Genomic DNA, 24,642 nt, shown 5'->3' on the forward strand with positions numbered 1-24,642 from the left:
AGATGCAACATTGTTAACATTAATGTTTTTCTTGTATTTAGCCCTCAGGTATTCCTTACTAATCGGTCACTACTCATTGATGGTCAAATGTGACCATTGGCTACACCTTAACTATTTTTCAATTAAATAAATATTCAATATTTTAGTTTAATAATATTTATTGAATATTTTGAGGAGATCTTTTGGTACTAAATGGACCTACTATTTGTGCAGTAATTATGGTCCATTAATGACCATTTAATGAATTTAAATATTTTTCTTCTAATATTTTTCTTATTTATATTCCAATTAGTGTAATTAAGGTTAAATAGAGAATTCCAATGCAAAGAGGCAAATTAATTAGTCATTTTGTGGCTGGACAAATAATACATTTCATTTGTAATGCCATGGTTTACCCACTATAGGCACCTGTATGGCACTTTAATAAACATGTATCTAGGTGCTCAAAAAAGTATTGCAGATCATAACTACTTACTTATTTTTTAGGTTTTGCATTTGAATACATATTTAGACATGATCACTAGATTTCTTTAAATGTGAAATTCTAAAACATTAATAACTAATATTTTTTAATGATACTTATAGGCCTATAAGTACACACAAGTGAATATTAATGGATGCAAGAAAATATTTAACCCAAGAAAAGTTTAAAATAGTGCTAAAAAGGCAAACTTATTTTTCCCTATATGTACATTAAGCTAAATACATATGTATTGATACTGAATCAAGATCAAAATATTTCGATATTTGTCCCAATCACCAACCCCAAAATAAACCCCCCACCACCACAAATTGGTTTCTAATATGTGGGAAACACAGGAGAGAGAGCACGCACTCAAGCAAAAGTAAAAAATTCTTTATTAACATAAATAATTTTAACCTTCAGTATATTACATTAGTGTAGTACTAACTGACTCCCTCTATAATTACAACATTAGTTGAGTTTTTTTTGCCTTGAGAAGATTTTCCATGTACTGTACCTGATATGCATCTAAATTAATCGATTAAGCCCTAACTAGACAATACAACCTTCTACAATGAGAGTAAATCACTCACATGCGACCAAATTTCACAAGAGGCGACTAAAAATGTATTGAATTAGCCAATGGCTTGTAAATTGTACGACTGCAGTTGCCTGTAATTGAGTTAGAAAGGCAAAAAATATGTTTTGCGCAGATATAATTTCATTGCTCAGCTTTACACACCGTGGCTTGGCTGAGAGCGCCCTCTATCTTTCTCTCACACACACACACACACACACACGAGAGAAACCAGTGTTGACCAGTGCGGCGGCGACATGAAGGTTTACCATTTGCATACATATTTAAGCCCTGCCAATTTCAACATTCAAGCACAAGGCACGAAAGATAACTCGGGCACGCTGTGTGAGAGGTTGTGTGCGCAAACTGCACACCTGAAACGCGCTCCCAGAAAACAGCATGTGTATACTGAATTAAGCTCTCTTTCACATCTTCTTGCACTTGAATGATGTTTGACAACACAAAATGATGTCAAAATGTCCATCTTGGCGAGTCTCCTTGTAAACATAGTAGGTTATGTCTTAAGTGAACATAAACTGTGGAGAAAGAAAACGCATGTGTAACAGTATGACGGCAGCCTAATATGCCTGCTGCCTGTGTTTTTTAATGTTAATCAAACAACAAAAGACCCACGGCAAAAAAAATGCTTGCTGCTCTTGACTGAATATGTTTTGTAAATTTAATAAGGATTCATCTATATTTTATTTATACAGTGAAGACGGTGTTATTTTACATTTGATTACTATTTTCAATTTCTGTATCTAATCTACCTAATCTGTAAAACTACTGTTGGATTTAACTGAAAAACCCTTTATTTAATTTGGAGCTTTGTTCAATTGTTTTTATTTGTGCTACTGCTTGCAGTTTGTAGGGCCCTATAATTTCCGCGATCACGGAATCACGGACAGAATCGCGGAATTGGCACATTAACACAGAATCTAGTGTTAACGCATAATTTCCTGGAATCTTACATATTTGGAATGAAATTCTGTTTCGTGTGAGAAAAATGTATGTGGCGACACAACCCCTCCTGTCATTTCAGCTCCCCCTCCCCCTTCAAAACAATGAAAGTATGGCGAAGTTAAGTATGGCGAAGTTAAAAAGTTAAGAAACTCGCCGCTAAGCCCTCAGTACCGAGCCAAGCAGTTCCCACGTGACTTTTATGTGTCAGGTGAACTTTTGTTTTGGTCCTATATTTTTTTACTTGAAAGAAAAAGCTAATGGAGCACTTTCATTTAAACTTATATAAACTATGTAACACTTTACACAGAGAGGCCGGATAGCTGGCCTGAATGGTTGTAGCCAAGTGTAAGCAAAAATCATGTATCTGACATTTCACATGGGGTTTATAATCAGCATCGATCCCACGCACACATGGGGCAGTTTGCAAACACTTCACTGACAACTGCGTTACTGAACAGAAAAATAAACAGGGCAAAGAGCAACAGAAATATAGAACGCATACATGCGATGTTCACAGCTCGCGCTCCATCTACTGACTGCCCACTCATCAGCGAGTGAGTGCGTTCCGCCTTAAAGGAGCAGTACCTATTTCTACTTGTTACAACTAATATAATTAATTTTACTGGACAGTTTAAAGCTCATAACCATTAATATTTAGTTGTGACTTGAAGTACTTAGAGTGCAGTGTTATGTTGCATCATGCAGTATTTGTCCAGTAAAGTACTGAGTAAATGTGATGTGTTACCTCAATAAATGTAAGGTCATTCCTGTTTTGTGTTCTATTATATTAACATTAAAAGCACACTTTTTACAACTAAAATAACAATAAAGGGTAAACAAAAACAGAAAAAACTGAATTTGCTAAAATTATAACGAATTTTATAGGGCCCCAAGTTTGATTATTTGTTCTTATTTTATTACACACTTTTTACTTGACTTTAATAGTGTTTGAAATTTATATTTTATAGTTATGTAGAATTGTCATTTGCATTGTTCTTGCATTCCATGTAAAATGTACTAGCCAATTGTGACTCGAGCATCAGTGTATCCATTGAAGGTTGCAATATTTCACAAAAAGATCTACAAATACATCCTTTATGTCCACAATCACTTTTTTGATCCTGACATGCTCTTGTTTTACCAGATGAAAGGCCTGTGACATTCTCTTTTCTAGAGTTAGCATCTTCTCCAGCATTGGACCAGCCATCTATGCGCAACGAGAATGGTCAAACCATGCCACATCCGCTGGAAACGCAAACAAATTAATTACGATTCTGTGGGCTGGGAGCATCCAATGGGACAACACCAACTGTGTCAAGCACACAGGAAACTCCATCCCTGCCGCGGGCATGCCGACTGGACAATAACGGATTTTCATAAGGATATATCTATGTGCAAAAAAAGTTACTATGCAAAAGGACAGTTAAAATCCTTTTCAAATTACATTAAAGAAAGCATAACATTACAGCAGATATTTCAGCTCAATGAATGTTTTTGGATATTAATGGTCTCCCGCTCTACTCTGCAAACTAATGCCAGGTTCAGACTGCACAATATGTTGGTCTGTTACAATAGTCACTGCTTCAGATTATGCAATTCTGTCTCCTAAATTCTTGTCTTGTCGTGGACAAGAAACATGTCAGACTCGACAGAACCTGTCGTGGATGCTTGAAAAAATCTTTTAAACATGCTAGTCTTTCTGTCGGGATGTCATGAAGATATCCTTTATGACACACTATACGAGACAAAACTATCGATTCTTCTAGACACAATTACCTGGTAGAAATGCGCCAACCGGTAGAGATTTTGGACTATCGTCTCTTAGGTGCTCATGTGACATTGCTGTGCTGTGTGGTCACGAAAGCTTACCGTTTTTTAGCATTGCGGTTTATTTTAAACTGTTGAAATATGTCTCATTTCAGTATACGCGCGTGAGAGACATGCAACATGAAGAAGAGAAGCATGTGAGAAGTGAAATGAAGGCCTTTTGCCGCCTAATTGGGCTTGAACAGTTAAATACACCAATACATCAAAGTGACCATGTATTTGCAAGTAAACAGTCGTTTATGTCTCAAGTGAATGTTGAGTTGAAAAAGAAAACGCACAAGTATCGGATCAGTGCAGTCTGTCTTTAAAATGACAGCATTCAAATGTACCTGCTGTTGTTATTAATGCTAATCAAACAACAAAAATAGAGACATCTCTCCCTGCTCTTGACTGCATCCTTTTTGCAACTTTAATAAGTACCGTATACATGTATATTTAATTTACACAGTAAACACTATGCATTGTTTTACAATATACATTTTATGTAGCATTTCTATTGTTTTAGGGTTTTTTTAGGTATAGGTTTCATTTCTTTGCTCTTTCTTTGAGTAAGCTTGAGAGCTAGTATTACACTGCAAACCCTAAAGGGGGTCGCACACCGGACGCGAAGCTTAGCGCCGCGCAGTGCAGCGTGTCAGGTATCTTACACCGGACGCGCACTTTATACGCGCAAGCTCAATTTTGAATCGACTTCTGACAGAAGAGCTGCACGATGGGTGAGTTCTTATAGCACAGGGTGAAATCACTATGTACATTGACGATTTGAGGGAAATATAATATACAATTAATATAAAACCTTGAAATGGCACTCTGTGGCAAGGCAGGATTTTTAACAACTTCCTGAGTCGTAACTGGGCGCCGTGGACAGGCACCGAATGTCGCCGCCACTCCTTGAAAACAATGTGTTCGAATTTTAAAGACGTGGCGCGGCGCTGAGCTTCGCCTCCGGTGTGCGACCCCCTTAACGCTCAACGTAATTAATTGGTCAGAGTAGAGCCAACTCAAATCAAACAAATTAGTTCAAACAAATTAACTTATGAGTATTTAGAGTTATGAATATTTATTACATTATATTTTTTAATTAAATATATGTATAAATTAGCTTACTCAAATTTCAAATTTAGAGCAATTAAAATGTATGATTACAAAATAAAAATCTGCAAGTTCAGCTTACTTCAACTTTTAAAAAAAAATGTTGCCAACTTATTTGGGTTTACAGTGTAGTTTTTTTATGATATTGAAAATGGTGATAAGAATTATGAAATTTCAATGGTTTCAAATTTTGATATCAAAAACCTTATTTAAAAGCAAAAATAACTACATCTGCACTTCGGGATATATATCAGGATACATATCGTTATCGTGAAATAAAATTATTCATATCGTGATATAAGATTTTGGTCATATCGCCTAGGGATGGGACGACTGACGGTTTCACGATAAAATGTACTGACAGTTAGTATTATCGCTTAAAATGTAATTATCATTAAAAACATGTTTGATTATCGTGATTTTGAAAACTTGCGATAAATCCAGCCCAGCCAGCATTATTCTGGCACAGACACTGCGTGCAACTGTGCAACGTTGTTTTTTAAATGAGAAGAAATGGCAGAAGGCAGTGACAGCGCTCGGGAGATCAGCCTTCTAAAAGGACCAAATCTAAGGTGTGGTCATATTTTGGCTTTTACAAAAGTCCTGAGGGAAACTTAATCAAGGATGGTCCTGATGCAAAAAGAAAGTAGCGGCAGGGGGAAACACTTCAAATCTCCCGAATCGTCTTCGTGACCATCACACACTGTTGTATAGCAAACGCAAGGCAATTTAACCTTGACCTCAATACCAAAACTACATCTGGGAAATAATTGGACACAAAAAAAATTCTCACTCACTTGAAATGAATGTGAAGCTTCCGTGAAGAAAAGTTGGCAGCAAGTGGCTTTGAGCCGAAAAACGAACGAACAAGTTCAAGCAAGACTATTATGGGTGACATTTAAGGGATAATAATGTATATTCATTGTACACTTATTACACAGATCTTTTTTTACTAAATAATTACGGGGATATATTGAATTGAGATTCATGTTTTAAATCTTATCTGTTTATAAATCTATTTTGTACAGTGTACATAATTGTCCAGGCAAGATGATCACAACAATATTATAGTAGTATTTAGCCTTTTCAGTAACAGCCTTTTCAGAAATGGAAGAGTTGCAGATATACTTTTCTTCTGTAAGTGCAGTTAAAATTGAAATTGTGAAACTGATGAAAAACATCACACAATACAAACAATAATAATAATTCAAATCAATGGCAAGTTTGAAATGTAAACAGATTCTGTATTTATTCATATTCTCATGGTGCAAACAGTGTCAAAAATAGTGCAGACAGCAGTTTCCGCGTGTGCATCAGTTCTTTTTTAACACTTTCATCTAATTTTAACTAAATCGTGATATTGATAATCGTGATATGAAATTTTCATACCGTCCCATCCCTAATATCGCCCACCCCTAGACTAAATGTATTAAAGGTGAAATGTCACTTTCTTCAAGTATTTATAAATACACCGGTCCCAGTAAGTCAGCCAGGCTGATTCCCATGAAAAGTCTGAACACTGTGACTCTAAAAACTATCAAAACATTACTCCGTTTGAGAATCCCAACCAGCCAGACAGCAACATCAGCTCAACCAAGAGTGAGAGGCAGAAGCATTCAGTTCAAATTGAAAAAACAGTGTTTGGAAAACCAGTAAAAAAAAAAAAAAAAAAAAAAAAAAACCCAACAACAGGGATTCCGCACTTCACTTTTTTTTAGCGGTTACTTTAACAACTCAAAGAGCGTTGAAAGGAAACTGCTTTGATCTCTCAACAAAAAACAGTACAAGTATGATGAGCGGTCTTAGTCAAGCAGCAGAACATCTGCTTCAACAGCCGTGTCAGAAATGGATACTGTTCGACACCTGTTGTTCTCATCAGGACTGTTTCTGCTCCATTAACAAGCACACATGAACTCACAATGTCTGACGCTCCTATTCTCACCTGAGGGGAAACGGCAGTAAATGAATAAGCTCAATGACGTAAAACAAGGTTTGGAATCACAGCCTGTGAATCCCTGCATGGCTTATAAACATGCAAGAGAAAGACAACAAAACGGTCCCATTAGAAGGCTCTATAAAAAGACACTTTTGTCATACCGGTATATGGATTTCAATCAATCTATCAATCTCAAAATTCATATGCAGAAAACCCTGGATGCACTTGCATGTGACTAGTTATTTATAAAGTAAATAATACATGAAACAATCATTCTTTTTACAAAATCTCATGTAAACATTTTGTGTGTGCTCAGATGAGACTTTAGTAACTCAACTGTTCTCGTGGAAAACAGAGCTCACAAAGGCATGCAGGTTTTTTCCAGCAGATTCTTTAGGTTTCAGCTCCATTCATCTTTCATTATCTTTACAGTGTCAAAGCCTGCAGCTCATATTGCATCAAATCCTGCACTCGCAGTCTTCCTTCTGAAAACAACTGCCATTCAACATTCACACGCTGAACTTTCTCACATGATAATATTCACACATCATCATCATCATCATCATCATCATCATCACTGAGCTGAGTCGTACAACTTTTTTCAACACCACACTCAAATATGAACAATGAAAACAATTACACTAATACACTATCTATTTGTATTTCAATTACAATACATAACTTAAGGCATTTTCACAAAATTTGTTCTCAGAAATCTCCCCTCCAGCTCTTACAAACACCAAACTTTATAGTTTTATTCTTAGTTATATTCTGAAGGGTTTTACAGAGGGCTATGTTCATATGTCATTTGCCTGATATTATACATTTTATTCTTAAAAACATGTTTTTTTTTTTCTGGGTTTTGACAGTATTTTTAGATTTATGGAGCATGAAAGTAGCCAACGTAAAAACTATAAAGGTCTAACCTAAAGACTCACCACACTCAAATATGAACTTAATATATACAACATCAGAAATACAAATATTATATATCACAAATGTCGCACAGGAGAATAACTTACAAATGTGTTAAAGGGGAAAACATACGATACAAATGTTTGTTTGCCAGCGACTGTTTTAAAAAAAGTAAATAAATATTTTGAAACCAAGTTTCGGGCATTAAAATAACTCTAAATCAATCTAAACTTGCACTTTAAAAGCGTTCGTTCAGTAGGTTAGCAAAGATAAACAAACTGTCTTTCTAACGGGCTAACGGATTTTAAAAATCAGTCACTTGCATTATGACTGTCACTTGGATGAAGATTGTATCAAATGTTTTCATACTTGCAACATATAACGTTATCCTTAATTCATACACACATAAGGAGCTCTGTCCGACAGAAGTTTAGATATACCGCTAATCATTCAAGTTTGTAACGTTTCCCCAAATGCATGTGCGACAGAAACCCGTTTGAAGCAGATTTGTAGTTATTTTTACCTGTTGTGTGAAGCGTTCACGTCCACAGCAGCAGCAGCTGCTCCATGTTCAGCGCTCGGACTCTCACTGCTGCCCTTTAAAGAGCTTTTCATCCATTCCTGAGTACTATCACACAGATTATTGCTTGTTTTGTCGCCGAGGCTCTGCTGCAGCAAGGCGGTCTGGATCGAGCCGGGACCGGACACCGTCAGGAAGTGCAGCGCTGCAGTCCCGCTCTCGCATTTATCCAGATCCACACTTCTCACCTTCCGCCTCCACTGAGAACTCTCCCCAGCATTCCTCTTCACTTTCCCGCTGCTGTTTAACAGAGTGGAGCCGCTGGAACTGCCCTGAAGTCCGTTCCCGACGTTTGTGTCGCTACTGGGGTCTAATAATCCGCCTAACGACGACGTCCGGCTCCCCGCCGTCGCCATTTTCTGTTCTGAATTTTTGCCACTTAATAGATTCTATGAGAGAGGGAGTGGCGGGAATTTGGGGGAGGATGAGAGGGAGTGGCTTCCAGATAGATGGGAGGGGTCATCTGCAATGTGGGAGAGGCCAAGGGATCCCTTTTGGGAACCTACGTGCACGGTGTCATACAACTTAAAGGAATAGTTCACCCAAAAATGACAATTATCCCATAATTTACTCACCCTCAAGTCATCCTATACACTCAAAGAAAATGGTGCTATATGGCACTAAAAGTGGTTCTTGGCTTGTAATCATAGGGGAACCACTTTAAGTGCTTGTGGTCAATCAATCTTGTGGTTCTTCAGCGGTTCTTCAGCGGTTCTTTGGCTAAGGTGCAATATAGCACCGCTGACTGAGGTGCTATATAGCACCGCTATACAGAACATGTTAAGATATGGTGCTATATAGCACCAAAAGTGGTTCCCCTATGATTACGACCAAGAATCACTTTTAGTGCCATAGCACCATTTTTTAGAGTGTAGGTGTATCAGTGATGCGCGGGTTGATCCAAAATGAGCGGGTGCCCGCGGCCACCCGCGGTTACCCGCGGTTAGGGTAGAGTGGGGGAAAACGCCCCCCTTAAGGAAAATGTGACATTACAGTGAAACAAAACATAAATGTGACTTGAATTGCCATCCCGGTTTTGAGTGACTATGGCAGGAGTTATTCACCAAATATTAAAATTGCACAGCCTTCATAATTAATTAGTATTTTGACTGAAAATATTTTTGTACAAAGGGGGCGTTTTGCCCCAGCGGTGGGGTAAAACGCCCCCCAAGGTGGGGTAAAATACCCAACCAGTTTGCTTCATAGATCAACAGCAAAATGAGCAGCCTATAGTTTTTAATCTCTCAAAGTAAAAGGCAAGTAATGTATCAACATGTATATATATTAATATTTATTTGAGGAATGTCCAAAATATCCAAATTTTTACCATTTATATTTATATATAAGCCATGCAAACAAATATGTTGTAATAAATAAATAAACATTAATTCATTAGCCATTCGCAGCAATTTTACCATTTATATTTATATAACTAAGCCATGCAAACAAATGTGTTGTAATAAATAAATACATAAATAAACAAATAAATACTAAATAAACAAATAAATAAATACATACATAAATAAACTATAATTCAGTAGCCATTCACATAATCTAATATGTTATTATAGTAATTATGATAGAGAGAAACTATGCCCTTTGGGGGGCGTTTTACCCCTCAGCGTAGGGGGCGTTTTACCCCACAAGCTATGACTTTTTAAAAAAATGTTTAATTTTTAAGATATAATTATATTCCTTATAAATAACATTTCCTCTCAAACTACAGACTTCACTATTCATCTATCATACATCACTGTGATATCCTGCAGACCAATATTCTCTTAAACACTTGTTTACTAATATCTGAAAATTATAGCACTTAGCATGTAATCCTCTTCTCTTCAAATACGTCGCTGGTGTCAGCTTCTCCAAGGAGATTTGTTTATCCCCGTTGTCAACGAAGTGCATAGCAACAGTGAAAATATATCTTGACTCCCCATAGTGGTTATTTTGGGAAAAACAGGTGGGGGGCGTTTTACCCCAGGGGGGCGTTTTCCCCCACTCTACCCTACGAGTCATCCAAAAATATTTTTAATGATATTCGGGTCACGGTCGGTCAGATCGTCAATAAATCCTTATTTACCTTTTGAATGTTGAGCGTTATTAACTTTTGAATAAATGCTGACGCGGGACAAAATGCCCGATTTCCCAAAACGTTGAACTGAGCAATGCCATTGTACCATTTTACAATATTTTCTTCTCTTTTTTTTGCGGTCCGAGTTGCGGGCGGGTTAGTTGAAAACGTCGGTCGGGTGCGGGTTGTTTATACATTGACCCGCGCATCACTGAGGTGTATGGCTTTCTCCTGTCAGCCGAATACGAGTTCACGTGAGTTATGTAAAAAAAAAAGCTTTATAATGGGAGTGATTAGTAGCCTACCTTGTTTTTTGAAGCCTAAAAAAGTCAGAGATCACAAGACTCATGGACAGCCGTTACCGGAAGCCAGTGATTATAGTTTTTTATTATAGAGTATTAATATAAAAATGAATATTTTTCTTACAAAAATGCATCGCTTCGCTTCAGAAGGCCTTTATTAACCTCTTGGAGTCTTATGGAGCACTTTAATGATGGATGGATGGATGGATGGATGGATGGGCTTCAAAATAACTCCCATTATAAAACTTGGAAGAGCCAGGATATTTTTTTAATAGGAAGAGCCAGGATATTTTATAATATAACAGACTGTGTTTGGCTGAAAGAAGAAAGTCATATACACCTATGGCTTAAGAGTGAGTCAAAATTATGGGATCATTTTAATTTCTGGGTGAACTATCCCTTTAAACGTGTCATATTATAAGAGATTGAGATGAAAGTTGAAAACTACACTGACGTATGTTTTTTACTTTCAAAAGTTGTCACTAATAATTACAAAGAAATGGCAGGTAACACATTGAATTAACCATGAAATTTTGAAGTCGAAAGACTAAATTAGCATTTTCCTGTCAAATGTACACTCTTAAAAAATAGGTTCTTTATTGTCATCGATGGTAAAAAACCTTTAACATTCATGTAACCTTTCCATTCCACAAAAGTGTCTTTAGGGTAAAAGGGTTCTGAAGATCTATAGAATGTTCTTCACACAAAGGGGAAAAAAAGTTTTTTTGAAGAACTGTTGACCGAAAAGTTGTTAGGGGAACCTATCTATGGCATTGATGGTATAAACATTGGAACCTGGAGTGTACTTCAATAATCTTCGAAAAATCTTTTTTACAGTATATTAAAAAACATATTGTAACATATTGTTAAACTGTTATCTAGATTGTGTTCATTCTAGTGATGTATGTTTATGCTGCAATACAATAAAATAATGGTTTGTATTTTTAAAATCTGTTGAATTTTTTTGTTTGTGTGACATAATCCTGTCGTACGCTTTGTACAGCCACCATTCTGTGAAAATAATATAATATAAATTAAATAAATGGCCACCTAAGTGTACTTAAAGGAGTAGTTCACTTTAAAAATGAAAATGACCCCATGATTTCCTCCCCCTCAAGCCATATATGACTTTATTCTTTCTGATGAACACAATTAGAGTTAATAAATACCCTGATGCTTCCAAGCTTTAATGGCAGTGATGGGGTCCATTGAGTTTGAAACTCAAAAAAGTACATCCATCCCTCATAAACCTACTCCACACGATTTCTGTATTGAAATTGAAAAGCATACCTGGCGCAACGAATGACGTCGGACGTTGCGTAAGCGCTTTGAACTGTGAGAGATGTTACACATTCTGCATAAGTTGAATACGGTAGCGGTCTGGCTGAAGCTAGATATTTTACTTTATAAAGTTTTAAATATGGATATTTTTCTTACAAAATCCCAGCGATTCGCTTCAGAAGGCCTTTATTAACCCCCTGGAGCCGTGTGGAGTACGTTTATGCACTTTTGTGAGCTTCAAACTCGATGGACCCCGTCACTGACATTATAAAGCTGGGAAGCTTCAGGGTTTTTATTAATATAACTCAGATTGTGTTCATCAGAAAGAAGAAATCATAAACACCGATGACTTGAGGGTGAGTAAATCATAAGGTAATTTTCATTTTAAAGTGATCTACTCCTTTAAGTACACTTAGGTGACCAATAGGCTATTATATTATTTTCACAGTGGCTGTACAAAGCGCACGACACAGGATTATATCACACAAACAGTCTTTAATCCAAAAATTCAACAGATCACAGGTCATAGAAACTTAAGAACACAGGAGACAATAAAACAACCACTTTACATCGACGAGACCGGACAATGAACTGAACACAACAGTGAGTACAGTATACTATATACAGTGGGGAGAACAAGTATTTGATACACTGCCGATTTTGCAAGTTTTCCGACGCACAAAGCATGTAGAGGTCTGTAATTTTTATCAAAAATCCAGAAAATCACATTTTTACGCTTTTTAATTAATTAATTTGCATTTTATTGCATGACATAAGTATTTGATCACCTACCAACCAGTAAGAATTCCGGCTCTCACAGACCTGTGCTCTCCTGTTCTCCATTCATTACCTGTATTAACGGCACCTGTTTGAACTTGTTACCTGTATAAAAGACACCTGTCCACACACTCATCAAACAGACTCCAACCTCTCCACGATGGCCAAGATCAGAGAGTTGTGTATGGACATCAGGGATAAAATTGTAGACCTGCAAAAGGCTGGGATGGGCCACAGGACAATAGGCAAGCAGCTTGGTGAGAAGGCAACAACTGTTGCCGCAATTATTAGAAAATGGAAGAAGTTCAAGATGACGGTCAATCTCCATTGGTCTGGGGCACCATGCAAGATCTCGCCTCGTGGGGCAACAATGATCATTAGGAAGGTGAGGGATCAGCCCAGAACTACACGGCAGGACCTGATTAATGACCTGAAGAGAGCTGGGACCACAGTCTCAAAGAAAACCATTAGTAACACACTACGCCGTCATGGATTTAAATCCTGCAGCACACGCAAGGTCCCCCTGCTCAAGCCAGCGCAAGGATGGATGGGGCCATGTATCGCGAGATCTTGACCAACAACCTCCTTCCCTCAGTAAGAGCATTGAAGATGGGTCGTGGCTGGATCTTCCAGCATGACAACGACCCGAAACACACAGCCAGGGCAACTAAGGAGTGGCCTAGCCAGTCTCCAGACCTGAATCCAATAGAAAATCTTTGGAGGGAGCTGAAAGTCCGTATTGCCCAGCGACAGCCCTGAAACCTGAAGGATCTGGAGAAGGTCTGTATGGAGGAGTGGGCCAAAATCCCTGCTGTAGTGTGTGCAAACCTGGTCAAGAACTACAGGAAACGTATGATCTCTGTAATTGCAAACAAAGGTTTCTGTACCAAATATTAAGTTCTGTTTTCTGATGTATCAAAACTTATGTCATGCAATAAAATACAAATTAATGACTTCATGAAAAATCATACAATGTGATTTTCTGGATTTTTGCCATTTTGATTTCACAGTTACAATTCAACAATTACAGACTTCAACATGCTTTGTAAGTGGGCAAACCTGCAAAATCGGCAATGTATCAAATACTTGTTCTCCCCACTTTATACACAATCAAATAAGGGAACTAATGAGTTAAAGAACAACAGGTCAACTCAATCAAACTGACACATACTTGGAAACTAGACAGGAACAGAAACAAACACAAAGAACAAAACATAATCCTGACATTTATCTGCAAGTACAGCTTTTTTCACATTCAATAAATTAAGACATCTTTTTCACAAGAGTAGCATTATTTTAATGACAAAGACATAAATTCCACCTCATGGAATAAATGTTTATTAAACCTCAAACGGAATGCCTCTTTTTCTTCTGGGTTTAAAATTGATTGTACGTGTTTGAACTGCAAGCAGTCCAGATCAAGAGAGCGGAAAATCACTTAAACTGCAATCAGCAAATCGCTGAATCAGCAAAAATTTGTCTTTTAAAGCAGAAGTCCAGTGGTTCAGCCTTCTGTTGGTTGAATACAAGTAAGCAGAGTATTCGTTTAGGGGGAGGGCTGCTAGAGGAAGCAATTTCCTGTTAAAGTAGAGCCACTTCAGCAGTAAGTGCTATTCTTAGCCAGTAAGGCTTCCTGCAGCTTCTGTATTTCCTGCTCACGTTGACCACGACACAAAGTATTTTTGCCCCAACTTGTAATGTCAACACTACTCAATGCAGTTTAATCCCAAACTAGAATTAAACAAAACGAGTAAGACGAATGACAGAAGGAAAATGAAGCATAACAGTGTTTTAGAGATTTGTTTGCACAGAATTACAGAGAAAACTGCCAGGAATTATTAGGCCTGTTCTAAAAGGTTACATTAAACATATTTCAACTGCTCTGGTTTTTATTGAGAGTTACAGAATATGTGACCTTTTTATATTAATGCGAAGAGAGAGATTAAATAAAATTTAGCTTCAATCTGTCCAGGTAAAATAAAACAAAAAAAGAGACAAAAGACTCCCTGGACGTCCCACAGTAACAAACGACTCGTATGCAAACAAAGAGCTGGCTTCCCAGACAGCATGGTAACATTGATACAATGTTGAGTTTTGATCCAAACCATCATTTTGGTTTAGATTGACATTTCAATGTTTAAAGTTTGTTGGATCAGCATTGAAATTGCGATGAAAGTCGACAGCACACATGGGTGGAGACAGTGACATTGAACTAACAGTGATTTGTAGTTGATGAGCACAAAATCATGTAGGTGTGTATCTCTGCAGAACACTAGTGGGTGTTTCCCAATCAGTGGGGCGTTTTCAAACCACGATGGGTATTTTCAATGGCTTGGTTTAGGGGTGGGCTTTAGCAAGTCTGTTGAAAAATGGTTGAAAAAACATCTATTGGAGTTTGAAATTGCCCACTGATTGGTTTGTGATGTTTAAAGAGATAAGGTCTACATAAGGTGAATCTGCAGCTTTAAAGGGTCTGAAATGAAAATTCTGTCATCATTTACTGACCCTCAATTTGTTCCAAACCTGTATGAGTGTCTTTCTTCTGCTGAACACAAAATATGATATTTTAATGAATGTTGACAGTTGATGGCAGCCATTGACATCAATAGTATTTTTTCCTATAGAAATCATACGGTCAACTGTCTGGTTACCCAGGTTTGGCACAACTTGAGGGTGAGTAAATGATGAACTATCCCTTTAACGATTTTTTTTGTTGAAAAAAAAAAACCTTAGCTCTTTTATTCTTCAAGATTAATTTGAATGCTATGTAGTTTTACAGAAAATGAACTGAGATTTATGTAATGGTCTATGGTCATAGCTCAGAGCTGTTTACATGTTTAGCTCAACACCTGCCTGAAGTGTTCATTGATCCTAATGACCTTGATCAGCTGCTTCAGGTGTGTTTAATTAAGGCTGGAGATAAACTTGGTGGGAAAAATCAGACACAATTTCTTTTGATATTGAAGCATTAATAGATTTTAGAAAACTATAATAAATATATAGAATTTAACGGTACTATAATCATAGTTTGAATATTTTGTGTTGAGCAACTTTTTTTTTTTAAGTGAATCATATTGTGATTAGTATATTAACATTCTTGAATGTGACTGTTGCCTATGTATGACAACTGAATTGACTTATTCTTAAGTAATATCATGCTTTCTTTTTCAGATTTCAGAGAACCCAAAGGAAAAGAGGCAGTCGTCTGATGCAATTCAGATTTTTAAACCTGAACCGTTGGACCGCCTGTAGTTATAATGACATCAGACTTCTGAAACTAGTTTTATTTTTAAACGTTGTAATGCTTTTGTCCTATTTCCCCCCCTTTCTTTTTTAAAGAAGGATCTTTTATATCTTTTTTTTGTCACTGATTGTGGTAAACTGTAAAATAAAATAAATTGACTCAACTGCTAAGGTGTCATTTATATTTTAAAAGGTTTTCTCCAAATTTGAAATGGTCCATTGAATTATAGTTGAAATATTAATGTAGTTTCAACATTAACTTGGTACATCAGATGACAACATTGTTTTATGTTGTCATTACATTTCAGATTACAAAAAGATTTTCAGTTTCAACAAAAGTGATCTATTGATTCAACAATAATACCATTGATAATTTTTTTGTTAATTTCAGTGTTGATTCAACATCAGTGATGTAGAATCCATCATAACGTAATGTTGATTCAACAATATTACCAAAGATTAATTTTTATAATTTCAGTGTTGATTCAACATCAGTGACGTAGAATCAACATCGTAGTGTAACATTGATTCAACAACAGTGTTGGGGAAAGTTACTTTGAAAAGTAATGCGTTACAATATTGCGTTACTCCCTTAAAAAGTAACTAATTGAGTTACTTAGTTACTTTTTAAGAAAAAAATGCGTTCCGTTACTTTTGCGTTACTTTTTCTCACCTGGGGCCCGTTCTTTGTACCTCGCTTAATACATCTAAGATGATTTGACAGATCCCAGATCTTTTAATCGTGATAACTGATCTCTGGCTAATTTGGTTCTTCAAACGAATTTGCGGATTGGATTAAAATATCTGGATTAAATGATCTAAGATTACTGAGCGTTCTTTTTTTCCCTGAAGAGGGCAGATGCATCGATACTCGAAACCACGATCAGCATTGCAGCGATTGGCTGGCGTCAAGACAGCAACGTAATGACATCATATAATTAAAAAGCCACCTGGCAAAAAACTTGACAAATTACACACAAAACCCTAACGAATTTCTGAACCTTTATAAGGAAACAGCCAAACGACCAAACCAACATAAAAGTTATAATAGATAAATGATAAATGGTTTTTTTTTTTTTAACATGATTACCAATTATTTATATTCACGATTTTATACAGTATTTGTACACCCTTCACATTTTTATTTCAATGTTGTAATTTAATTTTTAATTTAATTTGAAGCAGATTTGTAACGTGACAGTATTTAAATTTCTTATGGGTCAAGATCAAATTATCCTCTCTTGCGCTGCATCAAGCCACTCCCATAATATCCGTGATCACTTAATGCACGGCTCAGATTAACTGTACAACATGTGTGTAAACCAATAAAAACAAAATTATATAAAGTAATTATTCCATCACAAATAAATCTCTCAATCAAGTGGCTGTGTCTATAGTATTATACACAACATTATACATTCTCATATACATATACAATATACAATTTTTATATTATTATTTAAAATTATTATTATTGCCCCTGGTTCAGTAATGCACTCTTGTAATAAAGTAGCAGTGGCTGGGACAGATTTTAAGTATCACCTCAAGATGCAATCTAATCCTGTTTACATGAAATAAGCCTGCTCCCGAGTAGGTTTAAGCTTACGGACCTGTTACTATGACAGCAAGTCCAGGATGAGCTTCGAAGAACCAAACAATCCAAGATCATGCCAAATCGTCAACAATCAAATCCAGCTAACTGAGTTAGCGAGGTACGAAGAACGGGCCCCTGGGCTGGGCTTGTTTTTGTTTATAATAATAAAGTTATATTTTTGTGCAACGGTAAAGACCTCTTCATACCAAAATTGAAATAAGCCCCAGGCTGAGGTAAAAATGCATATTCACGCATGAACAATAGAGGGCGCAGCTCAGGATAATGGTAGAATAGGATGCAGGAGAAAAAAGTTTTACCAATAAGAACAAAAAATCTAGTAATTTTCATCATCAAAGGTCAGCAGCAAGACATTGGTAAATTAAATATAAAGGTAGATTATGCATAAAAATTGTTTAATTATTGTAGGTTTGCATAGTACTCTGATTTTGTATTTGACTGATTTTATTCATTTTGAGGAGTACAGAATCTTTATTGTGCACGTGAGATAAATAAATGCTCACATTTAGTCTAGGGGCCCGTTCTTCGTACCTCGCTAACTCAGTTAGCTGGATTTGATTGTTGACGATTTGACATGATCTTGGATTGTTTGGTTCTTCGAAGCTCATCCTGGACTTGCTGTCATAGTAACAGGTCCGTAAGCTTAAACCTGCTCGGGAGCAGGCTTATTTCATGTAAACAGGATTAGATTGCATCTTGAGGTGATACTTAAAATCTGTCCCAGCCACTGCTACTTTATTACAAGAGTTCATTACTGAACCAGGGGCAATAATAATAATTTTAAATAATAATATAAAATGTTTATATTGTATTATGTATATGAGAATGTATAATACTATAGACAGCCACTTGATTGAGCGATTTATTTGTGATGGAATAATTACTTTATATAATTTTATTTTTATTGGTTTACACACGTTGTACAGTTAATCTGAGCCGTGCATTAAATGATCACGGATATTATGGGAGTGGCTTGATGCAGCGCAAGAGAGGATAATTTGATCTTGACCCATAAGAAACTTGAATACTGTCACGTTACAAATCTGCTTCAAATTGAATTAAAAATTAAATTACAGCATTGCAATAAAAATGTAAAGGGTGTACAAATACTGTATAAAATCGTGAATATAAATAATTGGTAATCTTTTAAACATTTTCAACATAATCTCTTAAACATTTATCATTTATCTATTATAACTTTTATGTTGGTTTGGTCGTTTGGCTGTTTCCTTATAAAGGTTCAGAAATTCGTGGGGTTTTTTGTGTAATTTGTCAAGTTTTTTGCCAGGTGGCTTTTTAATTATATGATGTCATTACGTTGCTGTCTTGACGCCAGCCAATCGCTGCATTGCTGATCGTGGTTTCGAGTATCGATGCATCTGCCCTCTTCAGGGGGAAAAAGAACGCTCAGTAATCTTAGATCATTTAATCCAGATATTTTAATCCAATCCGCAAATTCGTTTGAAGAACCAAATTAGCCAGAGATCAGTTATCACGATTAAAAGATCTGGGATCTGTCAAATCATCTTAGATGTATTAAGCGAGGTACGAAGAACGGGCCCTAGAACTACAAAAACCCTCATGTTTACACACAACGCCTCTGCACTTATTTTTCTCAACATGGGGGCAGGAGACCTGTCAGTCAAATGAATGTGAAAAAGTAACTTGCGTTACTTTTTTGAAAAAGTAACTCCGATATTTTGTTGTAAATTTGAAAAGTAATGCGTTACTTTACTAGTTACTTGGAAAAAGTAATATTACGTAACTCAAGTTACTTGTAATGCGTTACCCCCAACACTGTTCAACAATATAACCATTGATTTTTTTTTGTTAATTTCAATATTGATTCAACATCAGTGATGTAGAATCCATCAGTGTAATGTTGATTCAATAGCATTACCACTACCATTTTTTTCTCACCATTGATTCAACATTAAATGCATGTGCAAACATGATATTGAACTAACATCAGTTCATAATGTTGATTCAATGATATTACAATTTATTTTTTGTTGAAATCTCAACAATGTTTCAACAGTATCTGAGGGTGCAAAAGTGATGTTGAAAAATCATCACTTTGTAATGTTGAATCAATATTATTACCATTGATTTGAGGTTAAAATATCAGTATTGTTTCAACAGTGCTAAAAACCTCTTGAAAAAATATAACTTTGTAATGTTGAATCAATGCTATTACCGTTGATTTATGGTTGAAATCTCAACATTATTTCAATATTATCTGAGGGTGCAAAAGTGATGTTGAAAAAAATATTACTTTGTAATGTTGAATCAATATTATTACCATTGATTTGTGGTTAAAATAACAGTATTGCTTCAACATTAACTGAGGGTGCATTGCAAGAGTGATGCTAAAGCAACATAACTTTGTAACGTTAATTCAATGTAATTGGCGTTGACGCATCAACACTGACTCAACATTGTTTCAATGATTACATGCTATCTGGGTTGACTGCCATGGTGATCAAATGTTTCGAAGCAGGTTCCTTAACAGTTTTTCTCAAAGATTTCTGCAGTCATGCACAGTAACACACATACTGTATAGAACATGTATACAAACACGTCTTGTTTCCCTCTGATTTGCTGGTAATAAAGTATCTAGATTATCATTTTTGAATGTACATAATTCGCATAATGATTTTCAAAAGTACAATTTATTTCTTTAGGGTTAAAACTTTTTCATTAATACATGAGTGCACCTAAAAGTATAGGTTGCAACTTCCATTTCATGTTTTTTCTCTCACAACTTCTGTTTCATGACTTTAAGGCCAGGTTTCACAGACAGGGTTTAGATTAACCCAGGATTAGGCCTTAATTCAATTAGGACATTTAAAGGCATAATATGTAGTTTTTCACTGCTAGAGATTGCCTATTCAAAACAAAGGCGCAGCTTGATGATGCAGAGATGGAGCGTCGCATTTTGGGTGTCGGCTTGATAGTAGCGGAACTTTTATTATGCCACAGTTGCCGCTTCCGGTCAAGCGTATGTGGGGTAACACAGTGCTATTTTATCAAAATGATGTTATAACATTACTCTGTGTGTTTGCTCCGTGGCTGCTATGAGACTCTTGTGGTACACTGCTGTAAGCTAGATAGATATTATATCATATTAAAAAATGCTGGATGGCTTGTGTTGTTAAATGGCATGCAATTATTTTTCAAATATATTGTATAAGAAAATGCTGTACTACTGTACAATTATTAGTTTTCTGTCTATAAATGTCTCCAAACAGTTGTTCACTTGTCTAATACAACATATTAAAGCGTCTTTGGTGTTTCCATGGTTTCTACAAAATAAAACAAGAAATCGAGGGTAAGGCAGGTAAGACCTCATGTATAGGTGACGCACGGACATGGTACGTGTCCTGCTTAAAATTGTGCATTTGTCTGGATTTAAACATTCTTGGAAACATCTCCAAATGCAGTTTCTTTATTTACAAAATCCAAAACCAAGACTTCGCAAAAACAAACAAAAGACTTGACTAGAATAAACTTGATTAACATGAACTGAACTCAAAGACACACTCACCAAATAGCAGGTTACAAAGTTAATAACAAACAAAGACACATGGCAAACATGAGGGCTAAATACACTGAGACAAATGACTAGACAAGTTACACCTGTAAACAGTGATCAAACAATAAACCAATGACAGAACAAGACACAAGATCACATGAAGGCATGGGAGTCACATGACAAAAAACAGGAAACAAGACAGTGAACATGACAACTGAGAAACATGACATTGAACATGATAAACTAAAAACATGAAACATGAACATGAACACCCTGTGACATCTAGAGGTTTTTGGATATTTTAATCGAAAAATCTTACATATTGTGCCTTTAAGTAGTTTTTATAAACATGCCTTAGAAAAAAAACATTACTGGTGTGCATCTGATATCTGATATCAATTTGTTTTCAGTTAAAACAGCTCAAACATGCATTTTAGTCTGGGACTAGACTTAAGCCTGTGAAAGCGTCTCCTTTGTCCTCCTCCTTCATCAGCTCGTTACAGCTGACGACTTTGTCACATTCTTCATAAATAAAACAACAACCATCAGTGGCCAATTCTCTTCGCCACAAATGACGAACACATCTTAACAGCGAACACACACTCTCCCCTCCTTCTCTCCACTCTCAGAGGCAGAAGTCTCCAAGCGCACCCTACCTGTCCGCTTGATCCTATCTCCACTCATCTCCTTCAAGCCATTTCTTCTTAAGTTGTATACACACTCAACACCTCTCTTCACACTGGTACCTTTCCCACAGCATTTAAGCAGGCTCGGATAACCTCACTGCTTAAAAAACACACTTTAAATCCAGCACTTTTACAAAACTATGACCAGTATCACTTCTTCTATTTATTGCAAAAACACTTGAGTGAGTCGAGTTCAACCAAGTCTAGCTTCAAAGAGGCCACTCAACCGAGACTGCCCTGCTCTCGGTTATTGAAGCTCTGAGACTGGCAATAGTAGCATCCAAAATCTTTTTGTACTCATCTTGCTGGGTCTGTCTGCCACTTTTGACAGTTAAGCAGCAGATCCTCTTGTCAACCCTCATGGCAAAGGGCATAAGTTACAACATCTAGCTTCTGGGGTTCCTCAGGGCTCAGTGCTTGGACCACTTCTCTTCTCCATCTACATTACATCCCTAGGGTCTGTTATTCAGAAACATGGCTTTTGCTATGCAGATGACACACTCTAATTCTCATTCCAGCCGGATTATCCATCGGTATCTGCTCGCATCTCAGCCTGCCTGACAGAATTTGTTTGCTGGATGAAGGACCATCACCTTCAACTCAACCTTGCAAAGACTGAACTCCTTGTGATCTCGGCCAACCCAACACTTTATCACAACTTCTCCACTCCATCTTTCAGGACAGCCAGGAACCTTGGGGTTGTGATTGATGATCAGTTAAACTTCACAGACCAAAGCCCTATCCAGACAAGATTAGTTAAACATGGAGAGGTGGGGTAAAGTAATTATAACCAGAGCTTCTCAGTTATTTTAGTTCTGTCTAAATGTGCCATCTCAGTCATTGTTACAGACAATGTCAGTAAAGATAACGGCGACTATTACCTTCTAAGGTCTGGAAAAATTACCTTAGGTAATACTAATCCCGCGCGAATCGACCCATTGTAAATATATTCTGTCATTTCCTGTTTAAAAGTAGTATTCTGCAGTGTTTCAAGTATGGAGGAGCTTGAAAAAGCATTCAATTGCGTTCTAGGCAGTGGGACAAGTCTTTGGCAAACCTCAAGTGTTTTCTGCTTACTTCACCGGGCCTAATTGTTATATACAGACATGCTCAAATTTGTTGGTACCCTTACAGCTAATTAAAATAATGCTTCATTCCTCCTGAAAAGTGATGAAATTAAAAGCTATATTGTATCATGTATACTTGCATGCCTTTGGTATGTCATAGAATAATTATTGCTTATTCTACAAAGATATTCTAAAATGGCCTGGACATATTTGTTGGTACCCCTTAGAAAAGATAATAAATAATGGGACTATAGTGATATTTCAAACTAATTTGTTTCTTTAATTAGTATCACACATGTCTCCAAACTTGTAATCAGTCATTCAGCCTATTTGAATGGAGAAAAGTATTCACTGTGCTGTTTGGTATCATTGTGTGCACCATACTGAACATGGACCTGAGAAAGCAAAGGAGAGAGTTGTCTGAGGAGCTCAGAAATAAATGAATAGACAAGCATGGTAAAGGTAAAGGCTTCAAGACCATCTCCAAGCAGCTTGATGTTCCTGTGACAACAGTTGCAAATATTATTAAGACGTTTAGGGTCCATGGAACTGCAGCCAACCTCCCTGGGCGTGACCACAAGAGGAAAATCAACCCCAGATTGAACAGAAGGATAGTACAAATGGTAGAAAAAGAACCAAGTATAACTGCCAAAGAGATACAAGCTGAACTCCAAGGTCAGTTTCTGATCGCACAATCCGTCGCTTTTTGAGCAAAAGTGGGCTCCATAGAAGAAGACCCAGGGAGAAACATATAAATGCCAGACTGGAATTTGCTAAAATGCTTATTGACAAGCCACAATTCTTCTGGGAGAATGTCCTTTGGACAGATGAGTCAAAACTGGAGCTTTTTGGCAAGTCATCAGCTCTATGTTTACAGACAAAAACATCAAGCTTTCAAAGAAAAGAACACCATCTGCAGTGAAACATGGAGGAGGCTCGGTTATGTTTTGGGGCTGCTTTGCTGCGCCTGGCACAGGGTGCCTTGAATCTGTGCAGGGCACAATGAAATCTCAAGACTATCAAGGCTTTCTGGAGTGAAACGTACTGCTCAGTGTCAGAAAGCTCTGTCTCAGTCGCAGGTCATGGGGTCCTCTAATCGGATAATGACCCAAAACACACAGCTAAAATCACCCAAGAATGAAAAAAATAAAAAATATTGGACTATTCTGAAGTGGCCTTCTATAAGTCCTGGGGCCCTGTCTTGCACCCAGCGCAATTGACTTTGTACACCGACGCATGTGTCATTCCTATTTTGCACCCGCGCAAAGCACGCTTTTCCCTCCACAGAAGCACGTCGCTAAACTAGTGAATGAACTTGCGCTACCTGGGCGGTTCAGCGCAAAAAAGGAGGCGTGTTCCGGCGCAAACAATCCCTGGTGCTATTTTGCTGTTCCATTAAACAATTGCGCCACTGACCAGAAAAAACCTAGTCTAAAGTCAGTGGCGCGTTGCGCGTTGTTCATTATGCTATTTTAAGGGCGCATGCTTGACCATAATGTATAGCGTGCACAACGCGCATACACTTTGCTCATGTAATCTACACAGATGCAACAGTTATTTTTGCAAATCATAAATTGTTACACTAAAAAATATTAACACATGAGATGACGGAAATCATTGTGGTGTGCCACGAAGATGTGAAAAAATAGGCATAAATCTAGCTTACAAATTATTCAGGCTAATTGTAGTCTAATAATTAAGGAGACCTGTTT

The 24,642-nt window shown here is 36.9% G+C and overlaps 1 protein-coding gene across 1 annotated transcript in view; it reads right to left on the reverse strand.

The window, feature by feature from the left end:
• LOC307119196 (mitogen-activated protein kinase kinase kinase 1-like) overlaps nt 1-8,713 on the reverse strand; it is an 89,255-nt gene extending 80,542 nt beyond the window's left edge. The window contains exon 1 of the mRNA XM_079805295.1: nt 8,297-8,713. Within this exon, the coding sequence (XP_079661421.1) occupies nt 8,297-8,709 (413 nt within the window). The 5' untranslated portion in view covers nt 8,710-8,713. The remainder of the gene's footprint in view (nt 1-8,296) is intronic.
• Between the last annotated feature and the right edge of the window lie 15,929 nt (nt 8,714-24,642).

Source organism: Gobio gobio, assembly GCF_949357685.1.
Source record: "Gobio gobio genome assembly, chromosome: 22".
In the NCBI taxonomy this organism is placed as follows: Eukaryota; Metazoa; Chordata; class Actinopteri; order Cypriniformes; family Gobionidae; genus Gobio; species Gobio gobio.